Below are 20,369 nucleotides of genomic sequence, written 5' to 3' on the forward strand. Positions count from 1 at the left end.
AAAGAACTAGAAGTGGAACAAAATACTACTACTACTACTACAATCTAAAACTACGTGGGTGTAGGAGCTGATACAATAGGTACCCGGTAAACTGGATGTAACAGTGTGTGAAACAAAGATGGAAGAAATGGTGAGGATCCATCCTCATCTGCACTCTGGATGTCGAGAGAGTATGGCTCGAATCTTCTGTTGTAGTCTCCGTCGATGCTGTGTAGCTCCTCTCCTCAGTCGCGGTCGTCTGTATCTCTGTAGCTCCAATGCTCGGTCGATGAGAGTGCCAGTAGTGGTCGATTGAGTGTGGGACGAGCTCTGCAGTGGTGGCTGCTCCTCTGGCTGTCCCATATCTAGAGAGAGAGAGAGAGAGAGAGAGAGAGAGAGAGAGAGAGAGAGAGATGAAACAATGATTTGCTTTATGAAATTTGTGAGGAACAAGGGGCTTGAGGGTAAGAGGGGCCATGCCGCCGCCGAAGACGGCACCGTTGTAGTAGTAGAGTATACTTGTAAATGATAAAAACTTACATTTATTCAGTAGAATGTGCCTCTATATAGGCTTATACAAAAGAGACAGCCTTTCGACACATGAGCACAAGATGTGGTTGCTTATGCACAAACACAAGTGGCTTTTTTGTACACATGGTTGTAAGGGGTTCTTTACATGGGTTATTGGCATGACTTTTCTAGGTGGAAGAGATTGTTCATACAAGAGATGCAACAAAACCTCACATCCCAACAGGGGCCATGCCATGTGCACACCAGTGTTAGTGAGTTGAGGAGACCTGACGGATCAATTGCTGCCGAGCTTGAGGATATGCGCACAGTTGCTAATGACTTCTATCGTGATTTGTTGTAAGTTGAACCTCAGTCAGAGCGCCAAGATGGAGGGAGCAGGTTTGGGCACAAATGCCTTGCCTTGTTACCGAGGAGATGCGGCAGAGACTTGAGCTTCCCCTCCAGCTAGAGGAGCTCCATGAGGCCCTCAAAGCACTCCCCCATGGAAGTTGTCCAGGGGAGGATGGTTTGACTCCCAACTTTTTCTTGGAGCACTAGGACTTGCTTGGTTCAGATCTTTGCGGCGCATTTCAGTAAGTTTTGCACACTGGTGAGATGCCTCACAACATGAGTGAGGGTTTGATCTACCTGACTCCCAAGGAGAGAGGCTCCTTGGATGAGATTCGAGAGTGGCGACCCATTACCATCCTTAACTCATCCCACAAAATTCTAGCAAAGGTTTGAATTTGAGGATCCAGCCACTACTAGAGAGCATTATACATGGGACTCGGACAGGTTTTGTCAAGGAGCGTAGTATCCTTGACAACATCTTCACTTTTTGGGAGGCGTCTGCCCTTGCATGTCTCCAAGGCGAGGATTTGATGATACTCCTTCTCGACTTTGAGAAGGCCTACGACAGAGTTGACTGGGACTTCCTGGAGGGCATTGTATGCAGGATGGGTTTCACAGATGCTTGGATCAGAGGTGTGTCAGCTCTCTACAGGGGTACGCACATTTAGGTGCTCTTGGCAGGGGGTCGAGGGGAGCGTTTCTTGCTTGCGCGCTCGGTCTGATAGGGCTGCCCTCTTTCCCCCTTCCTCTTTCTGTTCTATGCTGAGGCTCAGAATTAGAAATCCTACCTAAGCTCTGCTCGCCCCTATCTACCCTCCCCCTAGCCCCTACCTACCTACCCATACTCCCCCTCACCCCTACCCACCCCTCTCCCTTACCTACTCTCTCCCTCGCTCCTACCCAGCCTACTCGCCCCTACCCACCCCTCTCGCCCCTATGCACCTCCTCCTCGTCCCTACCTAGCTCCTCTTGCTCCTATCTTGGCTACTCACCCCTATCCAGGCTATTTGCCCCTATCTATTCTATCCATTGCCCCTATCAAGCCTACTCGCCTTTACCTACCTCGCACCTCGCCCGTGCCCAATGTTACCCTGTTGACTCTCTTTCCCATAGTCACAAGGGACGCATTCCGGGACGGGGAACGGGGGTCGGGGGACAGGGCTCAAATGGATTTTTAGTGTAAAAAAGAGGGTGGGACGGCAAGTGGGGACGGGAAGCCCGAAAAAGGGCATCCCTTGTTACTATGCTCTTTCCACATTTCTAAAATTCAGCTTTAGTGGAAGGATCTTGCTTTGCGCCAGGCTCTGGGACCTCTTGGGCTTCACATACAGGATTTCGGTTTGTGTTTAATTGTCGTGGGTAACAGACACAATGACTCGTACACTGCGTTTACACTACTCGGTACTGTGGTATTGATCAAGATAACCGCACGTCTCTCTCTTTGCTCTCTTGCACAGTGTCTCCATGGCTGGAAGCACCAAGCAGTCGCACAGGGAGACCTTGCGCAAGAGATCTGCCCCTGTAGAAAAGCAGGTTAGTTTTGAAGACGAGGCTGAGTCAGACAGTAGTAGCCATGGTGTTACAGACATGATGTCCAATGCCCTCAATGAACAAAGTTACAGGACATCTGCACATGAGGAGAAGGATTCAGGTTCAGGAACAGGTAGCTCCAGTGCTAGGAAAGAAGCTGCCAAAGAGAAAAAGAAAGTTGCTGATAATCCCAAGCAGGGCAATCCACAGTTATTGTCCCATGAGATTAGCCAACTTGCAAAAACTACAAGCCACATGAAGTTCTCACTAAATTTTCACTTGCAGCCCCCTAGTCCAATGCCCTTTCAGGAGATTAACTGCAGAAATTGGGCTTAGAGGCGCTTGGTGCTGCTACCTTACCAAATGATGTACCAGTGGGTATGGTCAATGAGCTCCCGAATGCTTTTCCTAAGGTCAAGGCCGCACCCTTACTGCAACATGGATATGTCATGCTATGGGGATGATAAGCTCTCTCTCTTTGAAATTGGTTACCCGCACGTATTTACAACTCTCCATGGAAGCTACGATCCAGGCATGCGAGGGCTTGTTTGAGTCTGATCACCCCCAGTACTAGAGGAGCAAAGAGATTTTGGTAGTATTTGAGTACTATTTCCTAGTGAGAGATGCCAAAGAGAAGAAAGGAAAATGTGACATTCCCACTACTTCTCAACACTGTGATGGTCTTTACTGCTTCATACATACTTTGCCCTGTGGGTTTCATTAGATATTGTACACATCACTGCAATCAAGGGCAAAGAGATTTAGAGCACGGATGCAGTCCACGCAAGTCAGCTTTCAACGCTTTGATCTTAGCATGGGTAGTCAATATTCATGTCAGCCCTATAAAGGTGGATGAAGGATCTTAGCGGTCCCATTCATACACAAAGGAAGTCTCTTGAAAGTGCTACAGCTCAACCAAAGAAAAAGAAAATGGCCAAAGTAGTGAAGGACATGACTGAGTCTCTCCTTCCCTTGCTGTAAATCAGAGAACCAGATTTGTGTGACACACATCTCACGGCCATCTCACTCTACACCCACTCATGTTTCTATTGTGTGTGTGGTGAGTTCTTCCATCCCCGGCTTGATCCCCTTAGGAGTTGCCTCTTTGGGAGACTCTACTCTTCTAGCTACATATGCGGTCTCTCCATCACCAACACCTCTCCCTACCATTGCTATCTTCACTCTTGCAATAGCTGCTACTTCTCAGATACCACTTGTTGTTGCCTTGTCACCTCTCCCTGCCTCATGTTTGCCTACTGATCTTGTTCAGAGCTCACCTGCAGTGCATGTTCAGGGCCCCGAATCAGCTATCACTATCGCTGGATCTTCGGCACCGATTGCGATAGACCTAGCTTTGCTGTGCAGGCTACCTGAGAAGATCTTGCAGGATTCCAAGAACGCTATTGCTACTATTGAGCTTGGCTCAGAGGTTGGTTGCTACTCACTAGCGTCATTCAGCCATTTATGCAGCCATGGAGGGATCCTTGCCTGTGGTCAAGAGCACTATAGCAGACTGCGATGTTACCATCTTTGCACTTGAGTCTTGAGTCTTGTGTTCAGTCTAGCACCCTTGCACATCTGCGCTCTCCCCGCTCCGTCAGAGCCTCGACACCCCATTGTACCCGTGAGTCCTCGGCTGGAGCCGTGTGTGTTTCCAGCTAGAGTCTGTACTGATTCATGAGTTAGTCAAGCGCCATTGTGTTTGGAGTCTACTGTTGTGTCATTTAAGTTGGCCTCGCTTGTTCTATATTGCTCTACTATGTTTATTTCTATGTTTGGAGTGAGGTTTCTTGCACATTGCATTGAGAAGAACCCGCACCCACAATAGAGAGCCCGACATACTTCTCCCACAATTACACAAAAGAGAATGTATTTCCTTTGTGAAAAGCATTGTACTCCTTGAGGACCTCAGGTGCGATGCTTAGTACGTGTTTGCTTTTTGCAAGCAGACTCCCAAGTGTAACTTGGAACTATGGGAAGTGTGCTGTCCAGAGTTTGATGTGTCTTTGAGTAGAAAATGAAATCTCTGTCTTTGTATCCTCAAAGATCCGAAGATTTGGTCTTAGAGCCCCATTACAGTTCCACGTTGCTAGCTTCAAAGAGGTCCCATAGGTCTCATGGCGTCATCTAGAGTGGCACCCAAAAATAGCGACCTTCCCACAACCTCTATAAAATGTCAATTTTCCTTCTTGCCAGGCTGTCAATATCCTAGGCATACAGTCACGTGCCTGCACTAGCTGATTTGGAGTGAGTTCATCTCCCAAAACTATCCCTGAGCCTTTAAGTATTCTTCTTAGAGCAGTGAAATCTTTCCTAGTTTTAATTGATGGAAAGCGTAGGATAAGAGCTCTATCCTTGGAGCTTTCTCCCACCTCACGTGAATTGCCATTTCTGTTTCCCACCCTCCAAGTGGTTGTGTGCATAGTAACCATAGAGTTTCAAAATGCACAATTTTGAAACAGGTTTCGGACCATGTCTGAAACACCGTTCAAGAGGTTTTGTAAAAAACTTCAAGATAAATGTTTGACAGGTACTCATGGACACTAAAGGCAATGCACACTGAACATTGCACAACATGTCAAAGTCAAACATGAATTAGATATATTATGTGGTAGAGAACTCATGCCTTACTTGAAACTTGAACCTTGAAATGTCAAATAGAATAAAATGGCGACACCCTGAAAATGTTTGTCTTCAAAGAAATGCAAGTTTTAGAAACGCAGAGTTTGATTAACGTTTGCCCAAGATCTTTTGTGGAAGAAATGGGTTTCTTGGAAACTACGGTTGTGTGGATGGTTTTTGGATGCTGATGCTCTTTCGTTTCTTCTTCTTTGCTCTAGCCTTGCTACTGATCCTCACATGTAAGTATCTTGTCCTTTGTTGTTGCTTCTCCTCTTAAGGCAGTGTTGACAATTGACGTCAATGATGATTGTATAAGCTTGTTTTTTCCCTTCTTAGCTACTTGAATCCATGGGTCTACTTCCTCTCCTTGTTTTTGGGTTTGTTATAGCATTAACCTAAACTATATGTATTTTGATTGCTATGCATGACATGCTTGGTGTACACTCTTTGCACATGTTATAATGATGAGAACTTTTGACTTTTTAAAGCGTTTTTGGACGTGATTATGGGGGTCAGTGGGAGCAATATCGGTGTTTCCCTCACAACAACAGTTTGACAACTTCACGGTCAACCCTACTTTTGAGATTATGCTGTGTACCGTTTTTGAAGGTGACACGTATGGGGAGGATATTGATGTCTTCTTATAAAAAAGTGAAGCAATCTGATCAAAAGCACAAGCTGAGCAAAAGAAAGTTGCTGATTGATAAGCATCAACGTTTTTTACAGTTCTAAGTCGTAGATTGGGCGATTATATGGTTTGAGTAGGCAAGACTCCTCAGAATGAAGGGTAGGGATTATTTCAATCCTAAGGTTAGCTTGAGGTAGTATAGTCCTTCCGAGATTGGTAAGTGACTAATGCTATGACTTATCACTTCAGTATATTGATTACATGGACGATACACACTCTGGGTTCTTCTCTCTGTAAGTAACAATTGCATGGCTACAAGAGGTTAAAAGGAACCCTAAGAGATAAGGTTTCTCATCACACTGAGTATCCAAGGGGAAAAACTTAATGGGAGAAAAATGCCATTGGTGAGCCATTCATATTCACACTCACGTTACTACAAGACTACAATTTGTATTGCAAGCAAGGTAGTAGACTGGTAGTAATATCTATCCCAGACTTCTATGCTGAAATATGATATGGCAACCTTGATTTCTATATTTTGTGTTTGAGACACCTTACTTGGTAATTTGTAGATGTGAATTGCATTGTTATTATGTTGATAGTACTAGCTCTAAATAAGTGTTGAATGAACTAGAGCAAATTGCATTGTAGCATAGAAGACATGATAAGTTTTCCCTCTCTGGTTGTTTACGTCTAGCCTTGTTTATACATGTGGTTGTGCCACAACAACTTGCTATTCCTCTCAATTTTGTGCATAGTTAGATGCAAATGTGTATTTGTGCCATATACCTTGGACACATTCTATAAGCTTTTTTTAATTGCATACATATTTGAGGTTGTGTGAATAATGAAAATGTCAACATTTTGAAGAGGTTTCGTTTGCTGGATTCTGATGCTTTTAAGGAAGTCTAGAATTTCTTACTGTGATCACAATAAAATTCGATTGGACTTATTCTTGGTACACAGCTCATGCTAAACGAAGAGGGAGATCACTATGTCAGTGTGAAGAAACAAGCCCTTGAAAACATCCCCTTGCCAGCTGACTATCAGTTCTATTCTTCTGGAACTTCTGAAGATATAGTTTGCTTTGTTAGTACAAGCCTCCTTCAGCACAATAAGAGGAGGTCGGAGTTGATGAAAAAACTGAGACATAAAGAGGCCAGTGTTCTAGAGCTTCTTAGGAGTGAAGTGTGTGCTTTCATAAAGCAATTACAAATGGCCAATCAGGCAGTTGCAGCAATAGATGTTCTCGCATCATTTGCAGGTAAAATCTCAAACTGTAAATTGAGATATCCCTTGGTAGTAAGTATTTATGACTGATGACCGTTAATGCATGAGAAATCTCAAACTCTTTGGATCTGCAGAAGTTGCTGTTTCGAGGCAGTACTGCAAGCCAGCCGTTAGTAGTGGTAGTCGCTTAATCAAAGTGACAGCGGGCAGGCATCCTGTAGCTGAACTTCAAAGACCAAAGAGGGAGCTTTTTAATGCAAACTCTTTGAAAATGGGCTATCAACCTGAAATGGATAAAAAGATGGCTTCATGGACCTCTGATCTCAACAGCTTATATCCTGAGCAACATCGGCTCTGCCCTGATGTGCTTATATTGACAGGGCCACCTGCTAGTGGAAAGAGCTGCTTTCTGCAGCAGGCGGGCCTCATTCAGCTTCTTGCACAAATAGGAAGCTATGTTCCAGCAAAGGAGGCAGTTCTAGGGATAGCAGACACTATCTTAATGAAGGCAGAAGACTTAAACGATGTAAGTACTGGCAGAAGCTGTTTTGAGCTTCAGATGGACAGGTTTGTAAACATCCTACAAAATGCCACAAGCCAATCCCTAATATTGCTGGATGGCATTGACAGAGGATTGTCCTTGAATGATGATGGTGCAGTTACAAGGGCAATAGTTGAGTATTTAGCCCAGAATGTGAAGTCTCGAACTATGTTGACCACACACAACACCAACTTGGGTAGTTTGGAAGAGGAATTCTTGAATGTCGCGAACTTCCAGTGTATGAACGATATTGACACCCTGTTTTCCTACTGTGTTAAGCCGGGGTTTTATTTTGAGTCATCTGTTTCGGCCCTTGATAAGATAGATGGACTCCCAAAGTGGATCTCCATCAGAGCTACCCAATTGCTCTCTAAGGATGATACCTCGGGAGAGAAAGCTTGCCCTCTGGAGCAGAAGCTCAATGGCAATAACGTTACAAGTGCTGAACCCGTCCGGCTTGTAAACAACTCAGTAAACAAGGATAAAAAAGACAAGGAATTTCATGAGCTTGAGCAGGAACTGCTTGAAACTGTGGCATCAATGGAAAAGGCTGTTTTTGAGGTTCAACAAGACCGTGAGAGCGATGCGGAGTTCTCTCTCTCTAGACCACACGCTGAACAACTGAATTCTTCATCTGTTGACACAAGTGAATTGGCATCACGACCATCATCAGGTGTTTCTGAAGCAACAAAAAGGGTAAAAGATGCAGCAGTACGAGAATTGAACAACACAGAAGCTTTACAAGAGACCTGGCAGTTTGTGCTGCAAGCATTGGAAGACTACCCAGCTACTCATGCACTGGCGAAACAGAAGGTAACTCTACTAATGTTTCACAATATTTTCTTCTGGTTTGAGATTGAAAGGGAAAGAAACTGTATGGCATCAGAAGTGGGTGCTTATTTTGATAGTTTTCAGGTTGATTAGAGGTGAACTTATATATATTGTCACTTTGTCTGCCAGTGAGCTAAGCACAGCCAAGAAACTCATGAATTATTCCTTTAGTAGCTTTTCCTTTCTTGAGATCATTTGTTTTGCCAAATGAGTGTCTTCTCTAACCGCGTGCCTGACAAGTTGCACAACTTACAATTGAATCCCTTACTCTACCTTGTAACATCATCATCCATGAGGTTTTACATACCAGGTATTACAAGGGCTTTGATAAATGGGCTCTACTAGTTATAACCGCAGTGGCTTTTGAGCAAAATGACGCAAAACTGGTGGCTGTCTTTGGACCTTCGTTATCCCCTTAAGCCCGTTTCAGTCTCTTTAGCGACCGTTCTGCAGTTTTTGTATACACTTCAGGCCAAAATAGATTATGAACTAGTCAAAACTGTTTTTATCTTCTTTTGAACTTCTTGTAGTACTTACATAAAGACTCTTGCTAATTGTATAAATTTTCAATCCACGCTAACTATTATCTCTCCTTTTATGCAGGGGATTCTGGTCTTTGTGAAGAGGTCTCCAGAAGCTTCGGAAGTGCACATGACCACATCTGATTTGTTTTTGAAAAAATTCCTTCAGCAGGAACATGCTATTGCTTTGGAAAACGCATTTTTGACAGTTTTGAAGTCGCCTATTAGGCTCAAACTTACAGTTGCATCAGAGCAGAAGTAAGATGTGCTGGCCATAATTTGCCCAAGGTTTTTTGTATTCCATCTGTAATTTTTTAATTCATTGGCGCCCATTCGTCTATAGAGATCAAAATTGTACAGTATTTTACTAGGCTGTATTGAGGATCTTTTCTGCAAAATGGTTGAAATATGGAGGTTAAATGGTTAGAATCCTGGAGGCATCAATGTTTTGCAATTCATGGTAAAGGGAAGAAAAACTGATTATATACGAAAAAATAGTTGAAGAATCCTGCAAATTCGGAAATTACTACTAGTATTTCCATTTTGCATATTTACAACAAGAAAACCAAGCCACTCGGGAAAAAGGACTTTCCTAAACATTGTAGGACACAGTTATAGAAGAAGCCTATTCTCCAGCATGAGCTCTTGCTAGAAAGCAGGTTCAACTCTACCTTATGCATGTGCATACACTGTTTAACAAGAGGATTGTTCCCTTGACTTCAACTTTGCAATCCCAACAGGCAAATGAAAGTTCACTATGCTATAAGTACAAAAACATGAGAAAGCCTGCATGATTTGTTTCTACTGTGAAAAGTTTTAAAGAGGTGCATACTAAATCTCCAGCAACCTTTGAGAATCAAAGTGTAAATTTGCTCATTTTGTGCACTGGTCTTACAATTTCACTTCTAGGCTTCTTTGCATACAACCTAGAAAACCACATATGGTTCTTCTCCGGCAACTTTATGAAATTACAAGCTCACATATGGCTATCATTTCCTTTGGTGATATTTGTCATTTCCTCTTATCATTTGTAACATGTGATAATCTAAACAGTGAAGTTATTGCTGCAACTCATTAGAGCGTTTAGGACATGTTTGGATCTTTGTCTATTCTCTCAGTTTCTCTGCATCTAGCATCAATAGGTAGCATTCCAATTGGATGCATCACCCAAAGCAGCACCACCCACTCCTAAATCCTGTGATCCCCCTAGTTAAATGACATTGCTAATCTGAACCTGCCTACCTTGACCATTTCATCACCAAAGGGCATAACAGTCTTTATTGCTTGCCTTCTATGAAATTTTGTCATAATTGGTGCTTTACTATATGTAAGGAAGCTTCCAAGGACTTGCTGAAGTTCACAATAGCCAATGAGATAAAGTGGACATAGAAATTATTTTAGTGTTTGTCTTTGGGGAAATTACGGCCTTGTATTCATGAGCTCACATATTAACTGTCACTTGCCCCAATGAACATAATTAACTTTAGTGTTGTAGCCAAGCAAGCATTAGAATAAAGAAAGGTTGCCTCAATGCCAAGGAGAGATTGTAGAGTCCGGAAGCTCTCTGTCATTGGACGTATGTGCATTAACTTGTTGGTTGAACTCATTAAATCTTTTTAGATCAAGGCTTACAAGTTAAAGGAAGAGTCGGTCTTTATAGCGGTACAATGCATGCAAGGCTTTGGTGAGGAAAGATATGGTGTTTTGGTTTTGAGGTGAGTAAGATATGGTGAATTGATTTCGAACGTCATGAGTATAAACTAGGAAAGGTACCAAGGACAATAGATATTTGGCATATAGATTCATTCTTTAGTGCAGTATGTGGGCCTAATTGTGCCACCCATATAACACTTCAAAACTCACATGGGTCCATAAAGCATTTGATGATGTGAAGTTGCGGTGCAACACCTTTCTCCTAATGGACAACATTGTTGACATAATATTAGTAGGTTGCTTTTAGGGTTTTTTTAAAACAAGAGCAAGGCATACATATCTTGGATTCATTTAAGCTTAGGATGCAAATGTTCATAAGACATCATGATTCCTCATGTCTAACATTAGGTTTAAGTTTGGTAGCTCAATATGATATGAATCTATTCCATCATAATGTCCTAAAGAGGCAAATATATTTTATCATATGAATCTACTAAAATCCTCCTATACTCATGGTTGGTCTGAAAAATAACAATGATACTAGTAGTCTAATACTATGGAAAGACCGTGCTTTAAAGGGATGAGTAGGAAAAAGTTTTAGGCAAGGGAAATTGGATAGTGATTCCCATTGCGTATGCGATGTATAATGAAAGAGGTTCCATTTTTTTGGATTCATTGACTTGAGAGGAATCTTGATCTACCAAGGTGGCACCTCGACCATAGTGGATCAACTTTATGTACATCCTTGCACTGCAAATTTATGATGGATAGATGTATCTTGCCTACAATCTTTCTATGTGATTTGATCTTGCCTTACAGATTTTTTAACCCATGTTAATCAAAAAATTTAATGTTGTAAAATGGAGGTTATGATTTATGGAGCTTTTGAAGTAGGCTTCTTCTAACAATAGAGCTTTTTAACATGGTTTAATGCTTGAACTAGTACTCACTCTAAGGGGAGAGAGAGAGAGAGAGAGAGAGAGAGAGAGAGAGAGAGAGAGAGAGAGAGAGAGAGAGAGAGAGAGAGAGATTCTATAAATTGAAAATAGATGTTAGTAGCTATGAGTTTTTGGGAAAAAAATCAATCAACATAGAAACCTATACAATAGTCACTACACTTTTCATAGAAGAAAATTGATCTATGATCAATTATCCTTACTATCATTGCCTTACAAGGGCAGTACTTGGGAATTAAATCCAATTAGGTAGCAAAGTGGTTTTTCATCCAAATGAACATAAAGAATTAAGGATTGATTATAACACCAACTCTTTTTCATAAGAAATTGACCCATGCTTACCATTGTATACCCAAAAATTGATGTGGCTTTCTTTGGCAATGACGCTAGGTTGTGAAAGATTCAACTAATTGATTATGTTAGATATTGATTAGTGTCATAGGAGAACTTGTTGGTGCTAACAATAGCTCGTCCCCAAGTACCTCACATTAGTATGCTTGTCCTCGCATGAAACAATGAGTTTTGTGCTAACTTGATAGCACTCTGACTATCACCATGCAAAATTGGACCATTTGCATTAATGCTCAAATTCCCACTAGATTGCAGCTTCCTTGCTTGCATTGGACATTGCAACATTCTCCGCGCCCATGGTAGAGTGAGACTCACAATCTTGTAAATAAGATTGCATGAAAATTAACTACTAGTGAATGTAAAGACATAACTTGCCTTTGATCTTCTATTTTCCACATTTCTTGCATAATCTACATCCGGTAGACAACTACACATGCGCCCTTATCTCCAGAGAAAATGCACAAATCATTATCATTCTAGTATCTCATCACATGTTTCACTACCTCATAGTGCTTGTTGCGAGGATTCACCATAAACTGCTAACGACTTTCACTACAATGTCATGGGGTACATCCAAGAGCCAACAAAAAAATCGTAAGAAATGTTGGCGATCTCAAAGCTTTCCCTATCAAATTTGGGGAAATCCTCTTTGCTCAATTGGTGAAATTTCTTGCATATTGAAACACTTTAGTACATGGCAACAAACTTACCCACTATGTGACAAGTAAAGGAACTTCTTCGACTTGTACCGCATAATGCCCATGCCAAGAATAAGGTTTGCTTTACCCGAATCCTTCATTTCAAAGTTCTCATGCAATAAATCTACCTAAAGATTGTCATTCCCACATTATTCACATATAGGATTAAGACCCCTCAGGCAAGCTAGCTCCCCTCTTGTCCTCTACTTTGGTTGAGCCGAATTATAGAGGGCGTCTTTGAAAGTAAAAAGGTTTATTAAACACAAAAATGTATAAAGAGATTCATATGCGTTTCATAAACATCACATGAGCACTTGTATCTTCGCATTCAGCACATGTTTGAAAGGTGCAATTATCATCACATTTCTCATCTAATGTTAGAAGCTTCCATATATTTACCATTTCTCTTGTTGTGATTTCAACCTATGGGATTCACTCTCTACAGAAAAGGACATGCCACCTACAAGCGGAGAGTCTTGGAAAACCCCCGACTCATGTGAACTAAAAATGACCCTCTTTCTACACGTATATGACATCTATTTATTGAAATTACTATGCCTTCGGTATAGTTTCTTACCTTCAAGTTTTAAAAAGACCAAACTTGACGCCATACAAGTTCCATTTTTAAGTCAATACCTTAATTATATTGGCTTGTATCCTCTTTATAGGGACATGTAACCACATGTAATTCACTAGAAATAGTTTTCTTGTTTACTATTAAAAAGCCCTTATTTGTATGTCTATATGTATGTTATCAATCTTTTCCACTACCCCCAAACACCCTCATTGCCCCCTTGGAGTATATATCACAACGCCTCTCCCTTAGTAATGAAGGAGAAATTATTAGGGGTCTACCCCTCACTTATACGCTTATCTACCCTCCCAAAGAACCCCGTTCCCTTGCATTACATGGTACGATAAGTTTCTCACGGAGAATCCTTTAGGGATTTTAATTATGCATGTCCATTCAACTTAATATCACCGATTCAATGCTACAATGTCAAAAGTGTAAGTCCTTGTGTCTAATTGCAGATATGATATGCACACACCCACTTAAGAAGTAAAGACAACAAAGTGGGTCCATCAAAATCGAGATGCTTATCTCTTGGCTAGGTGTCCTTGCAATCAAACCAAATGCACTTGCACGAGACTTGGTGCACTTTCACACGACATTTGAGACAATGATAAGTTTAATCCAACTATTACATACCAAGTTGTGGCGAGACACAATTGGTCATAAGTTTGGATGATCACATGAAGGTGTCGTGTTATTTTGGTGCCATATGCATGCCCCATGCTTTTTGTATCTTAAATCTTATCCTTTTTGTCAATTTCCATGTTTGGGCTGGTGAGCAACAATTCTACCAACCTAAAAGGTGCATTTGCAAGAGTCCACTCACTTAGACACATAAAAGAAATGGTGTGTCAGTCCTTGGATCACCTCTATAAGAACAAATTGGTCATGGTATAGAGCAGCCTTCTAGCAAGGAGATTTTTTAGCTAGAGATTGATGACATTATTGCCACGATCATGAACACAAAGGGGCTCCCATAAAATGACGTGTACTCCACCCACTATATGAGTGAGCGAGGGTGTTTGACATAAGCCAACAAGCACGTTGTTGTAGCACCCTGTAATGTGGATAACGAATGATTTTTTGGGCTATGGAGAATGATCTAGCAAAGTCATTAATGATGGGCTATCTCTATGATGTACCACATGTAAAAATGCACTCAAATGCCATTTTTTCCTAACTCCAATGTTGTTTATACATAGAACTTAAGATTGGTGGCTATAACGCATGTGTCATGTACGGTAAGGGTTGTATGCTCATTGATTGCTAGTGCCAAGAAAATTGATTGTCGAAGGTCACAAGGCATTTCGTCTAGAGTCCCATGATCTACATGAGGGCCTTTTGGGAGGTGAGCCTCGAAGGATATCTCCTTGAGGTTGGTTGGGAAAAATTGTCTACATGATGAGGGACTTTCCCATTAGATGAATACGTTCTTAATATATACCGTTTGAGTTTTCCTACTATATGAAATTGAAAATCAACCACTTGATGGATCTGATGTAGAGATCATCTTATTAGAAAGAAAGATACATAGTGCTAGGATGGGCTTGCAGGATGATGGCCCGATGGAGCGTTATTGGGTGTGAAATCTCGAGAATTGGGGAACGAAGCTATCTGGGCTCCTTGGGTTGTTTCCAAGACCCAAGACCATAAGGTGCATGCCAACATGATTAATAGACTCTCAAAGTGACATTTACAAAGTACATAAAGCTTATTGGTCTAAAGTTTCAGGATTGGCATAAAAGATGCATCACATATATAAGACTTGGTTTCACTGATTAAAGGTTCTTTTTATTCCATTTCTTGTATGACCTCCTAAATTTTTTGTTTGCAAGTTATTTTGTTGATGGCCATCGAGGGATCTTTGTTTGTGAGCGCTCGCTACACCATCTACAGGTTTGTGAGGCTGATCCATTCAATTTTGTAGAAGAAGATTGAAACACCCTTAGTACCAACCACCACACACATGAAATAGAAGTGGTTTGTATGTTTAAAATTCACTTCCCCTCAACCATGTTTACCATTCAAGTACATCTCCTTATCCACCCACATAGTCGACAAAGTGGAAATTCTGGGTGTAGTGCTTTCTAGATGAATATTCTTCCTAGATCACTTTATGAAGATATTGAAGGGCATTGTGCCTCAAAATGTGTTTCCAAAGGGTAGCATGGTTGAGGGATGTTTGGTTTTTGAGTCATTTTTGTGCATTGTAGAGTGGCTCTCAAGAGTCAAAGTTTGATCTCGTGATGACAATGCATGACGAATGCTTGACTAGAGTTGTAATGGTGGAATCTGGCATGCTGAAGAGAATAAAATGTGAAACTAGAAAAAAGGATCAACCTCTTTTGTATGCTTCACGACTAAAAAATTTGAGAAATGGATTGACCGATATGGGGATGAAAAGTGGGAGATAGAAGCTACCTGACATGCTTTTAGAAGACCAATACACTACTCATGGGAGCTTGGGGTCCCACCCTCTTGCATGAATTTTAGATGGCTACCTGAGGCGCTAGTGAGAGGCATAAGAAGAGAACATACACAGGTGACATGTGAGGAATGGGAGTTCTCTTGTAATCCCGAGGTAAATCTCTAACTTCAATTCCTCAACAACTTCTACTTTGTTATGGCTTGGCAATCTGGTCAAGTATCTTTTAACAATCTTAAGGTAGTACAATTCGTATACACTCACTTCGTCCCATGGATGACACTTTGGGGTGACACAAATCATTACACCTCTTAACGGGAAAAAAAGTTCCTTGACATTCCTATGTGTGTTCACACATATCACTACTATAATATGGTAAATCCCCCCTGGGAATCATGCCATAACATGAGGTAGCACTCATCTATAGGGAAGTAGTATACCCTATAAGATTAGGTCACAAAGGGGAGTAAGCCCAAAGCTTTGAAAAAAGCTTCAAACCTCACGTGGTAGAGACTTTGTGAAAAGATTAGGAAGGTTGTCATGGGTAGGTACATAAGCTAAGGTGACTCCTACAGAGAGTCTCAAGGAATGATGATACACCTTGATGTGATTTGTACCAACATGGAGCACGTAGGTTCCTCAACTCAATAGCCCAAGCACTATGGCTGTTAATAAAGTTTGTTGTGGCAAACTATTTTCCAACACCCAAGTCACTCAAAAGGCATCTAAGCAAAAGACAATCAGTAGTACTTATGAAATCTACCCTATACTTAGCCGCACAACTAGAAATGTCTATTGTAGGTTGCTTCTTGCTCAACCAAGATATGGATATTCTCTCAAGCATGAAATAAATACCACTAGTAGACACTCATGTGTCATTGCAACAACCCAATCTAACTCTAGAAAACCATGCAAATCTAGTGGCAATGATCGTCTCTTGGGATAAAACACCCCAAGAAATGTAGTGCCACTCAAGTAGCGAAAGGTCTACTTGACTATCTTCCGATGCGTAGAACCTAGGCTATGCATACTCACTTGTGAGACATCATAATGAACATCTTGCCTCATAATGCATAAATAGATCATGCAACCAATAGCTTGCTAATAAAGAGTGACATCAAAGTTATTTATAATATCATAAAGAGTAAGCCTCAAATCTGTCTCCATATGAGTAGCAATAGGCCTACAATCTTCTAAGCAAAATCTACACAACAATGTCTCGATGCACTTTATGTGACACAAAGAAATCCATCCATCATTTTGCTTAAACTCTATGCCCAAACATGCAAAATCCCCAAATTTGACATTTTCAAACATACATTAAATCAACCTAAAATCACCAATATGTTCTAAAACATGCATCATCTACACAGGACATACATGGTCAAGGTTGGACTATTCTAAAAACCATATGCAATTGTTTTCATACCAAGCATGTGGAGCTTACTTCAAACCATGCAAATAATTCTTAAGTTTCCACACCTTATTATCCTTCCCTTTTTGAAAAAAATCACTACATATACGCTTCCTCATAGAAAACACCATTCAAAACTACAGTATTTATGTCCAATTGGTGTACATTTCAATCATTATGAATTGCCAATGCAAAAATGCTATGAATGGTCATCATACAACAAGTGAGAGCAAAAGTCTCATCATAGAAGCTAAGCCACACAAAAATTGAGTCATTTTTCAGAATAGCATCATACATTGATGGCATTGCAACCAACTAGTTTCATGAATTTTGTGCTTCATCCAATGACAAAAGTTCTTCCATAATGTGTTTTGATGTTCTATCGATGGTGGGAATGTGGAATCAATGCCCCACTTATGCCACATCCCCACTACGCAATCATAAAGGGTGTATACCATCACCCTTCCTTGTTGGTGCCACACCTATTGCCACAACTTCACTTGCCATTCCTGGGTTTGTGCAGCCATCATACAATATCTTTTATATCATCACTCATGTGGAGACCACTTTGGATAGACACCACAAGAGATCCCTATAGTAGAGACCCCCGCACAAACCTCTTGCCCCTATAGTCGAAGTCATTAAGATGGGTATTCTTACAATATAAATCACATCACAAATGATGTATACATGGATGAGCACAATCAATGCTTGATTTCTTGTATGAATAAGTTGTGCCACCAAATTCTCATGCGCTCCATTCTTGAGCCTTGTAAGAATCAAGAAAAAGCATTAGATTATTGCTATCCTCCAATTTGAGTTCCCCATGCCTTTCTCTATAGGTTGCTTCTCCACTGGAGTGATGATATCTTGGATGAACAAGCACATAAAACACAAGCGTTCATATGCTTGCTGAGCCTGCTAAGAGGAATTGGACAAGCCAAACTAGGTTCAAAAGGATGATTTGAGGACAATTGTGGGACTCCCCTAACATACGAAGCTAGCACAGAGAGAATGCCAGGGCATGAGTGGGAGGTGAGTGGAGACACATGACCTTGGGTGTGGTTGCAAGAAGGATGTTGTAAGTGGTACTCCATATCCTAAATTTTTATTAAGTGTTCTTTGTAATCCTTTGGTATGATTTAATGCTTGCAATAGTACGTCATTAGTAAAGCTATCAAAACTTAAGCAAGCATATGATGCAAAGAAGGATATGTGTTCCCTCTTATAGAAACTAACCTCATAGGGTGGATCTATGAGTTATTTGGTCTTATAGCATAGTTTATTTTGTTGATTTTCCTTTGTCATTGTTACTTCTGGACTATTGTTTGTTATCACCTGTTGATGAGCAATCTCCATTGCGACCCAAGTTGATGAGAGATGGGCTATCATTGACCCAGTAGCACTTTCACAATGTTTAGCAATGACATGTTCTTTGTCCTACCCATGTGAGGTGGTCTTTTGCAAGACTTTCTCTCTTTATCCATTTTGAAAATATCCCTTGGAATGAAGACGGTACCTAGACACAAAAAGCTCCAATTAAGAGAATCTCTATGGCTTTCGGCCATCTATAGCATCAGAGATTTTTTGGCCCGAGAGAGAGAGAGAGAGAGAGAGAGAGAGAGAGAGAGAGAGAGAGAGAGAGAGAGAGAGAGAGAGAGAGAGAGAGAGAGAGAGAGTATTCATCAACACTTAGCCTTGGGCCAATACACTTGGCTAGCTGGGATCAAGGACGGGAAGGGAGAAGACACAGTAGGGTAGAGCAATAGTGTCGATAATGTTGGCAACAAGAGTAGACAAGGCTCCCCACCTCTAGCTTCTGCTTCTTGGGCACTCCCTTGTCCTCCTTATCCCTCTTATATTCTATGAAGCATGCATGGATAGTATGTATCGGAAAGGTGAATTGCTCCCCTTGAATGTGAACTCCTTCAACCTCCATGCAATCTGTTGTTGCCTCTTCGTTCGGTCATGTATATAGTCGTGCTTGCTGCCACTGATCGGGCTCGTTCATTTTCCATTGATGAGCACATTGCATGTGCCATTACATGGAGTATGGGCAAATAGTATGTGCACTGTCTAGAAGATAGTATGTGCTGAATAACAGACAAGATTTGCATCATGCTACATTCAATTATGTGATGTATTGCATGATGGTTTGCATTGCATGGAGTATGTACCATTGATGAGCACATTATGGACTAGCTATATCCCACACAATATGTGCTATTGATGGGCCACTTTGCTATTATAGCTTTATCATGGTGTTGTGAAGCATAATAACTACGTGATTAGTGTAGTTTGAGATGGTCATAAACTATTATGGCTCTATGAATGCATTATGTGCTGCTCACGCCATAGGTGGATGGGATCCAACACCACTTGCCAAGATCAGCTTTCCTTATAGGCCGATGCAACCTCTCAAATACATCACTAAAGGTGAATATACAAACGCAATGAGCCGAGAGAATAGCCTAGTCGTTGCTAACAAATGGAAAAGCAAAAAGGTAGCATGTGTTTAAATCTTTTAATAGGGATTGGATCTTATTGAAGAGTGAAGATTTGTCCAACTAGGGCTCTCTTCTTGCGACTAAGCCTTCCCTGGTGCATTTTGATCGTGCTTGTTCAATCTCATCTACACTCTATCCTTCCTTCATCCACGTCATCCATTTATCTCTCCTATGTATTGATGAAGGATAGACCGTGGATGAGACCGAACCGGCCAATCAAAATTAACAAATTTGATTTCAAATCCTCCTTCCACTAGTCTTGCCATGACGCTTGGAGACCGCATCATGTGCAAAGGCTTTATTCAGATAGAGTACTTTTAATAGCTGACTGCAATCCAGACTTGTTGCACCATTCGGAAGTCCAAACAAGTACGCTGGGGGGGGGGGGGGGGGGGGGGGGGTCCGATGAGTTTGATCGTTGACTCACCATCAAATGTTTTGGGCAAATTTTGGTCCTGTAGGCCATTACTATCACACAGCGCATAGGCCAAGGCCCAAGGGGGTGGGGACAAATTTCAAGCCTCATGTGCTACAAAGATTCCATTTGGGCCATCAACTTTGGTATCCTAAACTCTTTTCTAGACTCTCTCTTTCTTTATTGTACGTGTTGTACTAGCTTTGGCTAAGGCCATTTTGCACCATACTAACATCGGACTGTACCGCTACTAGACACTCAGACATGTCGACCGAGTCCCCACAAATGAAAAGCCCGCTCTACTAGAGTGAGGTCACTCGATGTACTTTATGTGACACAAAGAAATCCATCCATCATTTTGCTTAAACTCTATGCCCAAACATTGATGCAAAAGCCCCACATTTGCTAGTTTCAACATACATTAAATTGGATTAAAATCACCGATATGTTCTAAGAAATGCATCATCTACACACGACATACATGGCCACAGTTGGACTATTCTAAAAACCATATGCAATTGTTTTCATACCAAGCATATGGAGCTTACTTCAAACCATGCAAATATTTCTTAAGCTTCCACACCTTATTATCCTTCCCTTTTTGAAGAAAATCACTACATATACGCTTCTTCA

General features: G+C 41.2%; 1 protein-coding gene across 4 annotated transcripts in view; it reads left to right on the forward strand.

Annotated features, from left to right (window-relative positions):
* The window catches only part of DPD1 (Polynucleotidyl transferase, ribonuclease H-like superfamily protein), a 191,151-nt gene extending 181,976 nt beyond the window's left edge, over positions 1 to 9,175 (forward strand). For all 4 annotated transcript variants that reach the window (XM_086504031.1, XM_086504032.1, XM_086504033.1 and 1 more), the window contains exons 16-18: positions 6,587 to 6,884; positions 6,985 to 8,204; positions 8,826 to 9,175. In XM_086504031.1, the coding sequence (XP_086360157.1) occupies positions 6,587 to 6,884; positions 6,985 to 8,204; positions 8,826 to 9,005 (1,698 nt within the window). In that variant the 3' untranslated portion in view covers positions 9,006 to 9,175. The remainder of the gene's footprint in view (positions 1 to 6,586; positions 6,885 to 6,984; positions 8,205 to 8,825) is intronic.
* Positions 9,176 to 20,369: the final 11,194 nt, after the last annotated feature.

Source organism: Adiantum capillus-veneris, chromosome 28, assembly GCF_014529385.1.
Source record: "Adiantum capillus-veneris isolate H3 chromosome 28, ASM1452938v2, whole genome shotgun sequence".
NCBI lineage: Eukaryota > Viridiplantae > Streptophyta > Polypodiopsida > Polypodiales > Pteridaceae > Adiantum > Adiantum capillus-veneris.